The 19,456-nt window shown below is 52.3% G+C and overlaps 1 protein-coding gene across 1 annotated transcript in view; it reads left to right on the forward strand.

The window, feature by feature from the left end:
* Nucleotides 1–14,649, forward strand: part of SCNN1B (sodium channel epithelial 1 subunit beta) — a 72,590-nt gene extending 57,941 nt beyond the window's left edge. Inside the window, exons 5-13 of the mRNA XM_070779796.1 lie at nt 4,758–4,861; nt 7,120–7,283; nt 7,580–7,687; nt 10,204–10,321; nt 11,015–11,090; nt 11,178–11,235; nt 11,837–11,898; nt 12,994–13,069; nt 13,813–14,649. Coding sequence (XP_070635897.1) covers nt 4,758–4,861; nt 7,120–7,283; nt 7,580–7,687; nt 10,204–10,321; nt 11,015–11,090; nt 11,178–11,235; nt 11,837–11,898; nt 12,994–13,069; nt 13,813–14,193 — 1,147 coding nt within the window. The 3' untranslated portion in view covers nt 14,194–14,649. The remainder of the gene's footprint in view (nt 1–4,757; nt 4,862–7,119; nt 7,284–7,579; nt 7,688–10,203; nt 10,322–11,014; nt 11,091–11,177; nt 11,236–11,836; nt 11,899–12,993; nt 13,070–13,812) is intronic.
* The last annotated feature ends 4,807 nt before the right edge of the window (nt 14,650–19,456 follow it).

The raw sequence follows: 19,456 nt of genomic DNA on the forward strand, positions 1-19,456 counted from the left end.
AACCCTACTACCCAGTGCCACTGTCGTTGTACAGCTCCCAGCTAGGATGCTCCATCTCCCAGTCTTTGCAGGAAGCTTGCTGGTCTCTGCCTTTATGCCTCACCTCTGTTCCAGGGAAGGTTTGGGGAGGGAAACGCTTAGCTCTGGAGCCAGACTCGGCCAGTGCTGGGAGCAGCCTCTTCAGGTAAAGAACATTTATCAACAAGCAAATAGTTGGCAAGCCTCAGAGTGCAACCCGGGACAGGAGGGGATCTGGCCGCGCCCAGAGCCACCTCCTGCTCCTGGGCGGTAGGTGTCCGAGGCAGCTCCTTGGGAACATCGCGTGCCCATGTCCCAGGGGCGGGGTCTCTCCTTCCAGACCCGGCGCCCGGCTGCAACTGGTTTTCCCCGCTCATTTCCTCCCTTGTGGCCGCAGCCCTGATCCCACCTGGGAGAGAGACTCCACGGTGCCCGCCCAGAGTGGTTTTTTCCCTCTGGACCCCACCCTCACTCCCACCCCCAGCCTGGGGTGCCCTTCATCTACCCCATACCTGCAAAGCTCGGCTACCTCTTACTCATCCTTCAAGTCTCAGTTCAGGGCTCATCTCCTTCAGGAACCCTCCCCTGCCTGACCCACTCCCCACCCACATGTCCACTCTTCCAGGCTTATCTCTGTTGCTACTCTTATCACATATTATGATTTATCCAACAAATATTTACTGAGTGTCTGTCTACTGAGTGCCAGTCTCTGAGGATCGGGGGTGAATTTGTTCAGTGGTTCTGTGTGCTCAGCTTCCAACCCTCACCTTAGTCCTTTTGGGTGGGTTTTGTTGTTACCCCAGTGTTATGGGGGGAGAAACACAGAGAGGTGAAGTGACTTCCCCCAAGCTCACCAGTGAGTAACTGGCAGAGCCAGAATTCAAATTCAGGCAGGCTGGCTCCCAAGCCTGAGCCCTTAGCTTTTAGGTTCTTTCTCCCTCCAGACAGACAGCTGTCCTTCCTGGGATTATTTTCCAAAGCAAGAGGCCGCTGATAAGCAATTAAGTCAAGAAGATGAGTTCGGCTTCTGATGCATGCCAGCATGGGAATGTTGTTGTTGTTGAGTTGCTAAGTTGTGTCCAACTCTTTGCGACTCCATGGACTGTAGCCCTCTGTCCATGGGATTTCCCAGGCAAGAATACTGGAGTGGGTTGCCATTTCCTTCTCCAGGGGATCTTCCCAACCCACATCTCCTGCATTGGCAGGTGGATTCTTTACCACTGAGCCACCAGGGAAATAAGCAGGTGGAAATGGTCAAGTGACTGGGAGGTGACTTTGCATAGGGAGGTCAGGGGACGTCTCCGGGCAGATGAAACCTGAAGGAGGAGGAGAAACGAGACACTTGAAGATCTGCTCAGAGAATATTCCAGGCACAAGGAGCAGTGGGCCTTGAATTTGAAGACAACATGGAGTGTCTCTGGAGTATAATGAACAAGGGGGAGGAAGCCAAGTGGGGCATTTGCATTTTATTCTGAGAGCAGCAAGGAGCTTCTAGAAGGTTCTAATGGGGGCATGCTATGGGCTGATTTGCATTTTTTTTTTTTTTGGATGTGGACTATTTTTTAAGTTTTATTGAATTTGTTACAGTATTGCTTTTTTTGGCTGCAAGGCATGTGGGATCTTAGCTCAACCAGGGATAGAACCCACACCCCTTCCATCGGAAGGCAGAGTCCTGACCACTGAACCACAGGGAAGCCCGTGATTCACAGTTTAAACAGTTGCCCTGACCACTGTGAAGGAGGAAGATTGTAAGGCAGCAAGAGTGGAGGCAGAGGCTCCTGCAGGAATTGGGGTTGGGGGGAGCTGGTGGCCCTGGACCAGGGTGGGAGCCTTAGAGGTGGAGGAGGCGGGCAGGAAAGAGAATTGTCATGACCCCACTCTGTGGTCTCTCCTACGCCATGAGCTTCAAGCACAGGACTGTCTTGCTGGCCTCCGTGTCCTGAGCCCAGTGTGTGACTCAGTAAGCGTTGGGTGAGAAATGCAGTTTGTCTTTCGTGGTGGAGGACACCTCAGCTCAGAGGCTGCGGAAGCCTCTCACGTGCATGTCAGACAGAGTCAGCTCCTGGATCGGATTTCACCACCTGCCCTGGACCCACCTGATTTGGCTGGCGCAGAGGGTGAGACCAAAGAGACAGGAAATGGCTTCTTAATCCGAACATGGGGACAAATACCTGCTGACCTCATGGGGTTATTGCAAGAATTAAAGGAAAGAACATACACAGAAATCTTCAGCATGACCTGGGGAAATTAGCTCAGTAAATACTGTGGAACAGAAAGCTTAGAAAGTGTATTTCAGGTATGTTTCTGCAGTATCTGATGCACCGAGCCCCATTCCCTCCTGTTTTTAATAAAATAACAGAAAACCATATAAAAACATCCAAAGACATTTTAAATGCTAGTTCCATTTTTTAAAATATATTTATTTATTTAGCTCCATGGGTCTTAATTTGAGGCACTCAGGATCTTAGATCTTTGTTGCTGCTTGTGGGACCCTTAGTCTCGGGATGCAGGATCTCTTCATTGCGGCATGCAGACTCTTAGTTGCATCATGTGGGATCTAGGTCCTTGACCAGGGTTTGAACCCCGGCTCCCTGCATTGGGAGTGTGGAGTCTTAACCACTGGACCACGAGGGAAGTCCCCTTAAATGCTGTTTTCTATGGAGACTTGAAATTGGGCTTCCCAGGGGGTGCTAGTGGTAAAGAACCCACCTGCCAATGCAGGAGACTTAAGAGACGTGGGTTCCATCCCAGTCCCTGGGTTGGGAAGATCCCCTGGAGAAGGGAATGGCAACCCGCTCCAGTATTCTTGCCTGGACAATCCCAAGGACAGAGGAGCCTGGCAGGCTGCAGTCCATGGGGTGGCACAGAGTCGAACACAACTGAAGTGACTTGGCACACGTGGGGACTTGAGAGCATACACATAGAACAGGGTGTGAGGGACTCACACCTGGGTGGTGGGTGTGAGGACCCACCACCCAGATCCAATAAGTGTGACTCTCATCCTGTCATTAAAGCAAATCCAAGACCTCACATCCTTTTCATCTATATGGTGTGTAGAATGTATCTTCAAAGAGAAAGACTTTTGACAGAAGCACAATCCCGTTTCGCCACCTTAAAAAGGAAACGATCGGTGATTCCTCATTACCATCATCTACCCAGTGGTGTTCAGTCTTCTCAGTGTCAGACTTTTTTGTTGGCCTGTTTGAATGAGGATCCAATTAAAGTCCACAGGTTGGGAATAGAACCAAGTCTTTGAAGCTGCTTTCAATCTGAAGGTTACCTCCCTTTCCCTGTCTCATAATTTTTTTGTTGAAAACACTGGGTTGTTTATTTTCTGGAGTCTGGATTTTGCAGGTTGACTTTTTGCGGTATCTTTGAACTTGTTCCTCTGTCTCCAGTATTTGCTGTAAATGGTAGTTAGAGACAGATGTTTGATCCTGTTCACAGCTGGGTGTTGTGGTTGTTGTTTTGTTTGTTGGCGAGGCCACTTTCTGGGCAGCCTGTGCCCTTCCATCGGGACACACAGCATTGGTCACCCCTGGTGCATGTTGCCCCAAAGCCCCCAAATCAGGGGAACAAAATGATGACCCTCTAATTGTATCAGTCGCTCTTCAGTTACTAGCTTGATGAAACCAGAACTTAACAGCTATTTTACAACAAAAAAAGTCAGTTGAAGGAAGCCATAGATTAAAGGAGATTTAAAAGGCATATCAACCAATCACATGTCAATGTCGTTTGTATCTTAATTTAAACCAATAAATTGTAAAACCAAAATTGACCTCTACGAGACAATATAACTTGAATGTATAATAATACTAAGGAATTTAACCTGTTAATAGCGGTGTTTTAGCAGTTCTTATGGGGACTCCCCTGGTGATCCAGTGGTTAAGCATCCATCTTCCAATGGGGGGGATGTGCTCCAGCGCTCCTGACTTCTGTCTTTGTTCCTCTCAGTCGCCGCCTCTGTCTTCATGTGACCTTCTCCTCTGTGACTCCTCTGCTGACTCTTTAAGGACACTTGTGGGTGGATTTAGGACCCATGTGATAAAACCGGTTAATCTCACCTCAAAATCCTTAACTGTGCCTGCGAAGATCCCTTCTCCAAATAAGCTCACTTTCACAGGTCCCTGGGGTTAGGCTGTGGACACCTCTTTTCGGGGGTCACCATTTAAATGACCACATGGCTTACAAGACCCTGTAGATGAGACAGCTGAAAACATCAAAGAAGCTTCGTTTTTGGGTCTCAAAATAAATAAATAACCCTCAGGGCAGATGTTTTTGACAAAACTTTTGTTTCACTTTTATATATGTATACATCTTATGTATGTGTATATGTTTGTAGGATTGTGATGTAAAATTGTATTTTTAGATCAAAAAAGTTCACAGGCCACTGTAGTTAAATTACACTGGCAAATAAAAGCACAAATTAACCTCAAAAAAAAAAAAAAAGAAAGAAACGAAAAGCAACTTCTTCATACTTCATGACTAAGCCAGAGAGCCTGGCTCCTACCCCAAAGAACACTCTCTTTCCCAATAGAGTCTGGGGATCTCCTCTCTGGTGGGTGCATGGCTGCAGGGGAATGGACAGAATGACCTGTCACTCACTTCTCCATTCCTGAGCCTCTCTGAGCAGTAATCTACCAGCTCCCTGCTGTCACGCACCCGGGGGGTGGCAGTGGGGGTGACATCAGCTGGGATGGGGATGGGCCCTGGCCTCCAGCTGATGGTGTTTCTTTCAGGAACTTCACACCCATCTTCCACCCTGATTATGGCAACTGTTACATCTTCAACTGGGGCATGACGGAGAAGGCCCTCCCTTCAGCCAACCCGGGAACTGAGTTCGGTAAGTCTGTCCTGGAGCCAGAGCCATGAGGTTTTAAATCCTATCATGTGAGGATGAAAGACAAAATGGCCATCAGCCAGATGGTGCAGTGGTAAAGAATCCACCTGCCCAGTGCAGGAGATGTAGGAGGCTTTCGGGTTCAATCCCTGGGTCGGGAAGATCCCCTGGAGTAGGAAATGGCAACTCACTCTACTATTCTTGCCTGGAAGATCCCATGGACAGAGGAGCCTGGTGGGCTACAGTCCATGGGGTCGCAAAGAGTCAGACATGACTGAGTGATCACCAAGCATACACACCATCAGCTGTTGAGGGACAGGACCGAGTTTAGCCAGAGGCCGGCATGCAGAGCAGCAGCATCTACTGGGTACCCCGGGGCAGGGCCAGGTGCCTTCTCAGCTGCTCCCCAACCCAATGCGCAAAAATCCCTGGGTAGTGAGTGACTGGTGCGCCCCTTCTGCTGATGAGCAAAGCAAGGAAGCAGTGGCTGAGAGCACAGGCTTCTGTGACCAGATGGAATCCCAGCCCCACCATTTACCCCCAGGTGATGCTGAACCGAGACTGAACTTCTTGAAGCTCTCGTTTCTGCTCTTGCACAATGAGCAAATGAGCAGAGCAAATGAGCAGAGCATATGGTTCAGACCCCATCACATCATCCTGGCCTAAGGCAGGTAGACCTCTGAGCACAGAGCAATTGGCCTTGCCCCTGAGCCTGGCCAGCAGCAAACTCTCACTAAATGCAGATGTTCTGAGACGTTTTAAGTAACTTTCCCATGATCACACAGTTAGCCTGGGGCAGAGCCCTTACTGTCAGCCTCGTTTCTGTGCAGTTCATGAGAGACAGAGAGAAGGTGAAGTAGTAAACAGAAGTGAGGAAGAGGGAAGTGGTTGATGGCAGAAGCTGCTCGTCTTGGGAGCAGCTGGTGGACTCAGCACCTGCGCCAGGCCTTGGGGAGCAAATCCTTCCTCCCTACCCTTAGGTTCTGAACTCCCCAGCCATCAAAAGACAGGTGTCATTCAGCAACTGTCAGAGCTGCTGGTCTAGAGGGGTGTGGGTGGGCTACCAACACTTCACCCACCCCAGAGCCTCTGAGGATACTGGGCATCACAGAGATGCCAGCTAGCTCACTCTCTAGTGATGACTGATGATTAAGATCAAAGCTGCCTGTAGAAGTCCATCAACTTCCACTTCCTCGTTGAGTGACCTATGACAAGATCCCTTACTCTCTTTGGGTCTCAGTTTCCTCATCTGTAAAATGGGGACAATAATTGTACCTATCTCATATGCCTTTTATAAGCCTCAATGAGATCATGTAAATAAAGCCCTGAGCCCAGCACTCAGTATGCAGCAAATGCTCAATAAATGCTAGGCTTCTTGTCCTGCCCAGTCCTTTCTTCTTGCCTGTCTCAGTCATATCCAACTCTTTTTGTGACCCCATGAACAGTAGCTTGCCAGACTCCCCTGTCCATGGAAACTTCCAGGTAAGAATACTGGAGTGGGTTGCCATTTCCTTCACCTGGGGATCTTCCAAACACAGGGATCAAACCCACATCTCTTGCATCTCCTGCATTGGCAAATGGGTTCTTTACCACTGGCACCATCTGGGAAGCACCCCCTGCCATGATTCATAAAATACTGAGTCTGGTCTCCACCTTCAAGAAGAGAACAGTGGAGTAGGGAAGGAAGACAGATAATCAAAGAAAAATTTCAAAAGTGAGACAGGTACTTGGAAGGCGAGTTCCAGGACAAGGAGAGAGTATGACAGAGATCCCGAGACCCAGTCTAGACAGTCAGGGAAGGCTTCTGGAGGAAGTGATACTTGGACTGAGCCCTGAAGGAAGAGTAGGAGTTTCTAGGTGCAAGGTGAGGCTGGAGACAGCATTCCAAAGAGAAGACAGCCTGACGAAGGCCCAGCAGTAAGAAGGAGCATGGCAGCTGAGAGGGTGAGCAGAGAGAATGAGGACCCTGGAGATGAGAGGCGAGGCTGCCTGGGCTGCAGCCTTGGATCTACCTGCCGTGTGGAAGAGGCCGTGGAGTAGAGATGGGGCAGGCAGAGCCCAGAGTGGAGACCGTGCTGGCTCAGACTAGGAAGTGGGCCTCAGAAAAGGCAAGAAGTCCGGGTTTTCGTAAAGTGGAGCCAGCTTCCTGCATAGACCCTGGCTTTCCCTGGCTGGGGGGGGGCTGGGACCAGTGGGTGGTGGGTCTGCACTCAGCCTTGGGGAGCCAGCTCAGGCTGCCCTCCGCCCCATCTTCCCCTCAGGCCTAAAACTGATCCTGGACATGGGCCAGGAAGACTACGTCCCCTTCCTCACGTCTACGGCTGGCGCCCGGCTGATGCTTCACGAGCAGAGGTCATACCCCTTCATCAAGGAAGAGGGCATCTATGCCATGGCGGGGATGGAGACATCCATCGGGGTGCTCGTGGTATGCCTGCAGGCTGTCTGCCTAGTGCCCACCTCCCGGGGCCTGAGAGGAGCAGCTCCGGGCCTCCCCAAGCCCTGGACCTCCCCACCATTCACTCCTGCCTCACCTTCTGCCTGGAACCCCAGCGGGCCCCACGCTTGGGGGAAGATGAGTGCCCCCCACCCCTGGCACCTGCTGGGGCGTCAGCCCTCCAGCCCCTCTGAGCATCCCCTAGGCCCACTTGCTGGATGGGAGGGAGGAACAGAGGGGGGTTCCTAGGGGTGACCAGGGGTCCCCACAAACTACCTCTTACACAGGACAAGCTGCAGCGCAAGGGCGAACCCTATAGCCAGTGTACCAAGAACGGCTCTGACGTCCCCATCCAAAACCTCTACAGCAACTACAACACGACCTACTCCATCCAGGTGGGACAATGGTGGCTTGAGGCCTGAGGTGTCTGGGAAAGCTGGTCCCAGCAAGGCTGGCTCTGCTGGATCTTTGGGACCACAAGGTTCACTGGAGGCTAGGGAACCAGTCTAGTCCTGGTTCTTACCAGGGCCCGGGTCTGGCCACTTCTTGTCCTTGCTTGGCAGGTGTGGCCTTGGGGTTTTGCTCTGGGGTTTCCCAAAAAGAACTCTTGTGTGTATTAAGGATTTACATGGATTAAACAATCATTTGATCCTTTCAGTACCCATATGAGGCAATAATATTCTAACAATAATTATTAATTATTGTTAGTATATATTAATATGCTATTAACAGCATTTATTGTATATGCATTTATTATACTATACCATTATTATTATAATATACTAATAATAGCAGGCTTATCATGCTAGGCAGGCACTGTTGCATGTGCATTACATATATAAATTTTTTTACATATATATATATTCTACATATATATTATATATATATATAAAATAATTTAATCCTCATAACAATACCAAGATGTAGATGCTATTATTAAGAATGAGGAAATTGGGGCTTATAGACCCTAGTCCAAATGCCTCATCAGTGTTCCTAAGTCCCTGTTTGTATCTGGCCTTAATCCCCTTTGCTGCAGCTGGGGCTTCCTTACCTCTTATCCTGATCTCCAAGGTCAGCCACGAGGCTTGGCCTCAGACCTGGCCCCAGAGGACAGGACAGACTGACTCTTTGCAAAGATGACCAAAGTGACCGCTCACAGTGACACTTTCTCTCCCAGTCCAGTCTGCCTTGGTGGATGAGGACACAGGATGGCTGGGGGGCAGCCCAGTGTCCAGCTCCGTGTCTGAGAGCCCCGAGCAGGGTGTAGTTTTCCCTTTCGTCTTAGACACGGGAATCCACCATCCCCCCTGCCCACTCTGTCCAGCTGACCCCATGTACTGCTCACTCCAACCCTCCTGTCTGGCGGGGGGCTTCTGCCTGCGATGGAGAACTTGAGGAGTCTTTAAGCCTCTGGAGGGACAGATGGACAGACAAGGCAGCCGGGGGTGGGGGCGGTGGGAGCACAGAGAAGGAGGCCACAAAGGCATCAGTCCCCAGCCCTGGAAACCCCATTCCAGAGAAACCCCAGATCTCGTTTTATGCAGTGCCATCACCAGTCTGGACAGAGACCTTGGCAAAGTCCCAGGCCCTGGTCAGGCACTCTGCCTGCCAGCCCTGGCCCCGCCCTCGCCCACCCTAGAGAGGGCCCCCACCTTCCAGGTGAGACAGTGAGGTCTGAGTGAATGTTGGACACTTGGCCCAGAGCTCCCTGCTGACCCACTGCCCCCGATCTTGCCCCAGACCCCCTCCTCCCAGCCGTGCCATTTCATCTGCCACCCACCCCCGCCCACTCCCCGCTTCCTCCCACGAGGAGCCTGCAGGTTCTCAGGGGAGAACGGAGCACCAGATGCAATGGACTGGGAAGGAGCAGGCAGGAGAGCAGGGGAGAGGATGCGAGCTCCTTGGCAAGGGTGGGAGCGGGAAGCCCTCCAGAGGAGGACTTGGGAAGCCTGGCAGGAGAGCCGTGACAAGCGACTGCTTCCATTCTCCAAGTGCCTAACGGCATGCTGACCTCCCCACCTTAGACACAGGAGCAACAGGAATAAACTGAGGCTCGGAGGGGAGGTCTGGCTCTGGAACACATAGCTCGTTTCTCAGTGCACTGAAACCAGGTTGGACCTGAAAACCCAGAAATTATAGATTGATCTCATCCAGCCTACAGGGGCCTGGTCCACTCCCCCACTTCCCTCACCCCCACCAGGGGACATTCCATAGAAGGTCACTTCCTCTCCTTTGCACTGAGCACTTGGATCACCCTTCTCATCTTCCCTGAGTGTTTCCCTCCAGGATGAAGGAGCACAGAGCGAGCTTGCCTGCTTTCTCTTCTGCGTCCTTCCATGCAAATGGCTTGGAAGGCTGCTGGCAGCCTTGTAACAAGAGCTTTCTTAAGAGTTAGCTGTTTTTTGTTGTTGGGGGGAAACAGTGGACACATTTGGGATCTTAGTTCCCTGACCAGGGATCAAACCCACGCCCCCTGCTGTGGAATCACGGAGTCCTAACCATTGAGGGAAGTCCCTGAGAGAGAGCTTTAGGGTTGGAACAACCCCGTGTCATCTGTGGGGCCAGCCTCAGAGAGCTGGGTTCTGGCTTGAGTCCTTCTGTGGGGACAGAGACAGGGAAGGACAGCCACCTCCCACCTCGAGGGGGTAGGGGGAGGAAGCTTAGCCACCTCGCCACCCTTTTCCACTGGAGGGGCGCCTCCTCAGCTCCCCCAGCCCCTGGCCTGGGCATCCAGCACCCTGGGCCCCGGCCCCCTGGGCGGAGGTGGGGACATCACCTTCAAGTCTGCCTTCTCTCTGCCCCTTCCCACCCCCAGGCCTGGGAATGCAGCCCCCTGGGCCCCATCCCCCTGGGCGGAGGTGGGGACATCACCTTCAAGTCTGCCTTCTCTCTGTCCCTTCCCACCCCCCAGGCCTGTATTCGCTCCTGCTTCCAGGAGCACATGATTCGGGAATGTGGTTGTGGCCACTACCTGTACCCGCTGCCCCACAAGAGGAAATACTGCAACAACCAGGAGTTTCCGGACTGGGGTGAGCGGGGAGCCCCTCAGGGACCGGCCCCCCCAGCCCGCTGGGCCTCTGCCCACAAAGGCTGTGCCCGAAAGCGGCGGGTGGGGGGCTCCATGAGTCCTCACCATCCATGGCCCCTCTCGCCCTGGTTCTCCTCACCCCCAGCTCCCTGATGCTTTCAAGTGTACACGTGAAACGTGTAAGTTCGGGAGAGAGTTTGTCTTTGAAACCTGAAGTCACCAGAAGGGGAGCCCCTACTGGACTCACACTGAGCCAGGGTCATCCAAACACTGATGGATGTTGTCAGTGGCAGAGGGAGTCCTACCACCTGTTAAAACTAATGTGTGTGGACAGGAGGGAAGAACTTTATCCCTTCCAATACTCATCCCTCCCCACGTGACCTGCTGGCCCTAGCCTGCCCCCCACCAGGCTCAGGGGTGACAGGTGGAGGGAAAGCTGCTCTGATCCTCCTGAGCTGGGGCTGGGGTGCTGGGGAGGAGGTCCCTCTGGCCAAGCTGGGGCCAAACGGCTAGAGAGGGGGCACCCAGGGTGGGTGATTTTCCGTGACAAGGGGAGTTTGGATCGAGACAACGCTCCCCACTCAACCTAACCACAGGCCTTAGGTGGCTCAGGGCCAGGAGATCAGAGGGCGGCCGGAGGCTCAAAGCAGAAAACCTGGCTCAAAATCTCTCCCCCCAACCCCCTCCCACCCAGCCCATTGCTACTCGGCCCTGCGCATCAGCCTGGCGCAGAGGGAGACCTGCATCTACGCCTGTAAGGAGTCCTGCAAGTGAGTCCACCCAGACGGGATAGGCGGGGCGGGTGTGGAGGCGGGGCGGGCGGGGACAGTGACCATGGGCTGCCGTCTCTCTTCCAGTGACACTCAGTACAAGATGACCATCTCCATGGCCGTCTGGCCTTCCGAGGCCTCCGAGGTGAGTCAGGGGAGCGGCCAAGCTCCTGGCCGCCCAGCTTTGGATGGGAGGCAGGTGTGGCCGGAGGTCTGCAGGCTGTTGGGAACTCTCCTCCACTCCCGCCCCGCCTCCTTCCACCCGTGTCCCCCAAGGACTGTGCAGGGGACATGGCAGTGAATGGGACAGACCGTCCTTTGCCCTTTCGGAGCTTACTTTCCAGCTGCAGAGACAGACGATATACAGAAATAAGATCATTTCCAGGGGCTCTGTAGGGAGTAAACCAGATGCTGGAAGGGTAACTGGGGGAAAGCACTTTAGACAGGGTGGTCAGGGAAGACTGCCCCCTCCCCACCTCTCTAAAACGGTATATTTGAGTTGAAACTGGAGGATGGGGCTGAGCCAGCCTGGGAGGGAACAGCAAGTGTGAGGGCCTGCGGTGAGAACTGAAGCAGGGAGGCCGGGCCTATGGGGAAGAGCCTGGAGACCCAGTGCCTTTCCCCTCTCTCCCTGTGCGCACACACAGTCCCCAGGGCTGTGGTCTGCCTCCTACGGGTAGCAGGGCCCATGGCTGGGAGGGGATGCTGCGGGCACTGTTGTTCTCAGCTGCCTTTTTGGGTTCCAGGACTGGATTTTCCACGTCTTGTCTCAGGAGCGGGACCAAAGCAGCAATATCACCTTGAGCAGGTGAGCTCAGAGTCTGGACCGGCCAGGGAGGGCAGGAAAGAGGAGAAACCAGAGCCTCGGGGGAGGGGCTTGGACACAGGGCAGCTGCTCAGACACCTTCTCACACTGGTCAGATCCAGAAGCAAGCCTAGAGGAGGAAGTACTGGGAGTGAAAGAGAGGCCAGCCAGGGGGGCACAGAGCCTACCATTTCCTAAAGGACAACCTGTTCATTCATTCATCCACCCCTCTTGTCCTTTCATCCTTGAACCCATCCACCCATCTATCCATCATCCATCCTTTCAATCGTCTCCCCATCCATCTATCCACTCACATCCATCCATCCATTCATCCTCCATCATCCATCCTTCCCTTCTTCCACTCATCCATCCACCCACCCAACCTCCATCCATTCATACATCTTTCCATCCATTCAACACAACCAGGCATTGAGCACAAGAAAGACAGGAGCTTTCATTCTGTCAGGAGCTTCGAGTCTAGAGGACAGAGATACATGAACAGGGCTTTGGTGGTGGTAGTCTGCACAGTACACTTTCTCAGGGAGCCCAGCAGAGAAGGAGGCCCCTTCTTCCTGAGAGATAAGGAAGATCTGTATAGGGAGGTAACCCTTGAGCTAATCCCCTAAGGAGGAGTAGTAACTGTTTAGACAAATAGGAAGAGGCGCTGATGTCCCAGCAGAAGGCTGGAGGTATGAGAGAGCATCACCTTTCTGAGGATCATCAGGTGTAAGGGGGAAGCCCTCTTGACCACATTTCCCTGCCCCGGGTCCCCTGACAGCGGGCCAAGGCCTAGGACTCTATGTCAAGTCTACTGTACTGGGAGTGGGTGAGGGGATCCCAGAGCCAATCTTTAGGACTGTCTTGGCCCCAGGTCCTTTGGAGAACTGGTTCAGAAAGAGATGCATGGAATGGGTGAGGGGCAGAGGTGCCTTTTCTGGCCCCAAGGCCTAGAGGGGCCCTTCCTGGTTCTTGTTTGGACTCTCCACTCCTGGGAGTGGGCACACGGGAAGCTTGAGCCAGAGGAGGGTACCTTTGCTGTGTGTGTGTGTGTGTGTGTATTGGGGAGAGGGCACCAGTTCCCTTTGCTGCCTCCTGCAGGAAGGGGATTGTCAAGCTCAATATCTACTTCCAAGAATTCAACTATCGCACCATTGAAGAGTCAGCAGCCAATAATGTGAGTCTCGGGGCTCCTGACACCTCAGCCCTGCCTGCTGCCCCTCCACCCTGCAGCCTGAGGGTGGGGAGGATCCAGAGCCCAGCAGAGGAATTAGGAAGGTCCCTTGTTTGCATCACCAACTCAATGGACATGGGTTTGGGTGGACTCCGAGAGTTGGTGATGGACAGGGAGGCCTGGTGTGCTGTGGTTCATGGGGTCGCGAACAGTCGGACACAACTGAGCGACTGAACTGAACTGAACTTGTTGTTTATGGGTTTCCCTGGTGGCTCAGATGGTAAAGCGTCTGCCTGCAACCCGGGAGACCTGGATTTGATCCCTGGGTCTGGAAGATCCCCTGGAGAAGGAACTGGCAACCCACTCCAATGTTCTTGCCTGGAAAAATCCCATGGACAGAGGAGCCTGGCAGGCTACGGTCAATGGGGTCACCAAGAGTCGGACAAGACTGAGAGATTAACACTTGCTTACTTGTTGTTTAGTTGCTCAGTCGTGTTCAACTTTTTTGCAACCCAGTGGACTGGGGCGCAATACTGGCAGGCGGATTCTTTAGTGCTGAGCCACCAGGGAAGCAGGAAGGTCCCATAGGCACTCCCAGATTACTTCCCTGGGCTGAGATGATCACCTCTTCTCCCTTTCCGGCCACCAACTCACCTCACAGGAAGCCGTGAGGTTGGGCTTGAGGCAGAGATCTGTGGCCCAACCCCCCAACTGCGGTCAGGCCCTCACCCCCCTGCTCCCTGCAGATCGTCTGGCTGCTCTCAAACCTGGGCGGACAGTTCGGCTTCTGGATGGGGGGCTCGGTGCTCTGCCTCATCGAGTTCGGGGAGATCATCATCGATTTCGTGTGGATCACCATCATCAAGCTGGTGGCCCTTGCCAAGAGCGTGCGGCAGAAGCGGGCCCAGGCTCGCTACGAAGGCCCGCCGCCCACTGTGGCCGAGCTGGTGGAGGCCCACACCAACTTTGGCTTCCAGCCAGACTTGGCCACACCCGGCCCTGACGTGGGGGCCTACCCCCACGAGCAGAACCCGCCCATCCCGGGCACCCCACCCCCCAACTACGACTCCCTGCGCCTGCAGCCGCTGGACGTCATTGAGTCTGACAGCGAGGGGGATGCCATCTAGAGCCTGCCCTGCCCCTCCCGGCGGGCCAAGAATTTGGACCTGAGCAGCGGAGACATCGCCCAAGGCCAGAGTCCAGGTCCCTCTACAGAGAGGCTGGCAGCTCTTGGCCAGCCCCAGGCTGAGGGCTCCGAGGAGTCATGGTGCTGGTATGGATACGGGAACTGTGTTCCTGCCCACACCCCCAACCTGACTTGACCCTTGGCCTGGGGTCTGAGACCCAAAGCACCGTTCCCTGGAACCAGGCCACTTCCCTCCCAGTGCCAGTCACCATCTGCCCCAGAGTTGAAGGCAGGTAGGCACGCTGTGCCCTCTGACCCCAGAAGGAGCCTTCTTTTCCTTCCTGCCTCTGCTGACCTGGTGAATGGGTTGAGTGAGGACAGAGCTGCTGGAAAGCAGGCATCAGGGTCCTGGCAGGTAGCACATGTTTTGTTCTGGAAAATAAAAGTGGAAAACATAGAGTCTAGTTTTCTTCTTTGTCTGGCTGAGCATCCAGAGCGCCCTGATACATCTCTGGAGGGTAGAAGGGCATCAGTGCTGAATTAAGAGCAGAAACATGGCCAAGGAGAGGCCCAAGCTGATGATTAGGTTTCTTTCAAGTTGTCCCTGAAAGACAACTTGACCCTGAAAGACAAGTTGTCCCTGAAAGCCACAACAGTGGCTTTATGCCTTTTTCAATGTTGTCCAACTTATTTCTTTGGGTTTCCAGAACCAAGAGAGCAGGTAAGGTGGGATAAATTCTTAAAACTGGCTTAAGCACAAGCATCTCTGGCAGCTCAAATGATGTCTGTTCTCTCTGCCTTCCCAGGCAGGCTCGCCTTACATTATAGCAGCAAAGGGCCATTTGCAACTGCAAACTCACATCTCCAGCTTAGCAAAGCCAGCTAGGAGAGAGCCTCTCTTTCCCAACTGTCTCAGCAAGCTCCCAGACTGTCTCTCATTGGTCACTGAGTGGGTCACATGCCTACCTCTGAACCAATCAGTGTGCCCCATTGGTAGGCTGCTGGAATTGATCAGACCCTGCCCATACCTAAGGCCCCTTGGCCCCTCCGCAGAATCACATGGTCTGAGGGTGATGGGGACATGGTTCCTAGGGGCTCCAGAGAAAATATAGGCCACCAAGTAAAACTGGAACTTTTTTTTTTTTTAATATTTAGTTACTTTTGGCTGCCTGGGTCTTTGTTGTGCACACGGGCTTGCTCTAGTTTTGGCAAGGAGGGGCTACTCCTCATTATGGTGCATGGGCTTCTCATCGTGCTGGCTTCTCTTGCTGTGGCCCATGGGCTCTAGGGTGAGCAGGCTTCAGTAGGCTCCAGAGCACAGGCAGTGTAGTTGTGCACTAGCTTAGTTACCCTGTGGTGTGTGGGATCTTCCCAGACCGGGAATCGAACTGGTGTCCCCACACTACAAGCATATTCTTAAACAATGAACCACCAGGGAAGCCCCAAACTGGAACTTTAGATAGGCAAATTAATTTTTTAGTAGACATCCATGTAATATTGAGGGCATATTGTACTAATATAATCAAGAAAACAAACCAGTCAATCTTAAAGGAAGTCAACCCTGAATACTTATTGGAAGGACTGATGCTGAAGCTGAAGCTCCAATATCTTGGCCACCTGATGCAAACAGACGACTCATTGGAAAAGACTCTGATTCTGGGAAAGATTGCAGGCAAAAGGAGAAGAGGGCGGCAGAGGATGAGATGGTTGGATAGCATCACCAACTCACTGGACATGAGCTTGAGCAGACTCTGGGAGATAGTGAGGGACAGGGAGGCCTGGCATGCTGCAATCCAGGGGGTTGCAAAGAGTCAGACATGTCTTAGCAGCTGAATAACAACAACATTATACTAATTAATCATTGTTTTTCTGAAATTCAAATTTAACTGAGCTTCCTGTGTTTTTCATTGCTAAAGATGGCAACCCATAGCCTGGTGGGCTACAGCCCATTGGATCGCAAGAGTCAGACATGACATGACTTCAGTTCAGTTCATTTCAGTCGCTCAGTCGTGTCCAACTTTTTGCGACCCCGTGAATCGCAGCATGCCAGGCCTCCCTGTCCATCACCAACTCCCGGAGTTCATTCAGACTCACGTCTGTCGAGTCAGTGATGCCATCCAGCCATCTCATCCTCTGTCGTCCCCTTCTCCTCCTGCCCCTAATACCTCCAAGCATCAGAATCTTTTCCAATAGGTCAACTCTTCGCATGAGGTGGCCAAAGTACTGGAGTTTCAGCTTTAGCATCATTCCTTCCAAAGAAATCCCAGGGCTGATCTTCAGAATGGACTGGTTGGATCTCCTTGCAGTCCAAGGGACTCTCAAGAGTCTTCTCCAACACCACAGTTCAAAAGCATCAATTCTTCGGGGCTCAGCCTTCTTCACAGTCCAAATGTCACATCCATACGTGACCACAGGAAAAACCATAGCCTTGACTAGACGAACCTTTGTTGGCAAAGTAATACCTCTGCTTTTGAATATGCTATCCAGGTTGGTCATAACTTTCCTTCCAAGGAGTAAGCGTCTTTTAATTTCATGGCTGCAGTCACCATCTGCAGTGATTTTGGAGCCCAGAAAAATAAAGTCTGACACTGTTTGCACTGTTTCCCCATCTATTTCCCATGAAGTGATGGGACCGGATGCCATGATCTTCGTGTTCTGAATGTTGAGCTTTAAGCCAACTTTTTCACTCTTCACTTTCATCAAGAGGCTTTTTAGTTCCTCTTCACTTTCTGCCATAAGGGTGGTGTCATCTGCTTATCTGAGGTTATTGATACTTCTCCTGGCAATCTTGATTCCAGCTTGTGTTTCTTCCAGTCCAGCATTTCTCATGATGTACTTAGCGACTAAACAACAACATGGCAATACTATCGGCCTCCCAAAGAGGAAGCAGGAGCCATTGTCAACGAAGCATGGGATCTGGCAGCTGCAGACAGCTGACCACTGCAGGGCCCTGCCGTCACCTGCCAGCTCTGATGGTGAATGAGTGTGGGCTTCAGAGCCTGGGACCAGGGCGTCCCAGCCTGCTGGTCTAGAACAGCTGAGTCCTTGGCCTGAAAGGCAAACAAGCTGTGCTCCCTTTCAGTGCCCATTCAGTGGCATCTGTGGAGGAAGGCGGCGCGACTCCAGTCAAAGGCAGCATGGTTGGGACTGAGTGGGGCGGGTCTGGGGGAAACCAGGTTTCCCAGCTCAGAGCCAGACCAAGTCTGCCGGCTGGAGTCAACAATTCTTGGTAATTATCAGACTTACTACCATGACTAGGGCTGTTACTATTAGCAGTGGTAGTTGTCACCACACTCACTAGTAATTGTTGTTGTCTTTAAACAATGACTGTATTGTATCAAACACTTACCGCGTGCCAGGCACCAGGCCAAGTGTACACTTTGTAAGTCTTATTTCATTGAATTCTCATAACCACTGAGAAATATGATCATCCCATTTTACAAGTAAATAAATTGAGGCTTGGAGAGGTAAGGTGTTAGACTAGATTGCTATTACCGTAGGTGACAAGGGCAAGACTCCAGCCTCATCCTCTTGCTGCTATAAGAATACCAATGATCATTAGAATAGCAGTTCCTCAGAGGAGCCCAGGGCTTTCATATTTATTATCTCATCTGAGGCTACGGGGCAAAGCAATGATTATTATCTAACTCTTTTTACCAGTCTTTTGGTCACAAGTTAATTTGAATTTGAGTTAAAAAGGGAATTCATTGGTTCTTTAATTAAAGTCCAGGGATTTCAGGCAAGGCTGTATCCAGGGGTTCAGCTCAATCTAGTGATTTCTCCAGCTGCTGGCTTTATTATCTTCTGTGTTGACATCTGTCTTACACACTTTCTCTCCATGAGCTTTTCTTTCCCTTTTAGTCCCAGAATCCATTCCCTCAGCTCAGCAACACAATAGGAAGAAAACTTCCTAGCAAAAATTTTGAGAATGAGGCTCATTTGGATCAGCCTGGGCCACATGCTAATCCTGAACCAATCACTGCGACTGAGGATGGGAGATGCTGCCCAGCCTGCCCAGAGGGGCCTATGGCAGATAGCCCCTTACAGACTCTGGTGAAAGGTTTTGCTCAGAGACATGTGAGAGCAGGAGTGGGAGGAGCTTCCAGCCCCCAGAGCTGCTTATAGATGGGAGAAAAGGACCAGGTTGATGTGGGCATTACTTGCTAGTCTCTCCTGGGGAGTACGGAGGGCTGGAGAAAGATGGATGATGGTCCCACCTCTGAGAGCAGGCTCTGAGTCAGGCAGACGGTCGTCACTCTCCCCTCCGGATCTAGAGGGGAGACGGGGTATCGTATTCCACCCTGGGGTCCTATCAGAGCCTGAAAAATTAGCAGTTCCAAAATTGCCCAGGAATGGCGCTCTGTCATTCCCACCACTATCCCCAGTGGATAGGTGAATTACAGGTGCGAGAGGACTATGAAAGTAGCATCTACTATACACCTACTGTGTGCTGTTAGTGTGTTAGTTGCTCAGTTGTGTCTCTTTGGGACCCCGTGGACTGCAGCCCGCCCGGCTCCTCTGTCCATGAAATTCTCTAGGGAAGAATTCTGGAGTGGGTTGCCATTCCCTTCTCCAGAGGATCTTCCCTACCTAGGCATCCAACCCCGGTCTCCCACATTGCAGGCAGATTCTTTACTTCTGAGCCACCAGGGAAGCTCTTCATTTCATCTCAAGCATTCTTCAAATAACCCTAGGAGTTAGGTACCATTATGACCCTTGTTTTCCAGATTTGGAAACAAGGCTCAGAGAGATGAATGACTTTCCCAAGGTCACACAGCTGGACGGTAGCAAAGCTGGAATCAAGCCTGAGCCTGTCTTAGTGGCACTCACCGACACTGGCAGAGGTCACTGCAAAGAGGTTTCCACTTCAAAGCAGCACTTTCTGCCTTCCAGGTCTCCAGCTCCCACTTCGAGAGAGAAGCCAGGCTTGATCCCTGCCATGGATGTCTGTGATCCACCACGTGAAAAACCAAAATATTTTTTTCGGTGGAAGTTTGCAGCTAATGCTCTTTTAGGGCCAGCCAAACTGTTTCCAAAGGTATGGGGAACAGAAGGTGTGGGAATTCCCTGGGAGACAGACCCAGAGGGAGACACAGCCTGGCAGCCCAGTGGGGCTGTTTCAAAGGCTGAGATCACAGTGGTGCCACTCTCAAGGGGCTGGCACGGGCAGGCTGACCTGGGTAGGATTAGGTGGAGCCAACACCTCTGGGCTCCCAGCCCTGCACATGGCCGCTGAGTGACTCTGGGCAAGCCCCTTAGATCTC

The sequence above is a fragment of the Bos indicus genome, chromosome 25, assembly GCF_029378745.1.
Source record: "Bos indicus isolate NIAB-ARS_2022 breed Sahiwal x Tharparkar chromosome 25, NIAB-ARS_B.indTharparkar_mat_pri_1.0, whole genome shotgun sequence".
Lineage (NCBI taxonomy): Eukaryota > Metazoa > Chordata > Mammalia > Artiodactyla > Bovidae > Bos > Bos indicus.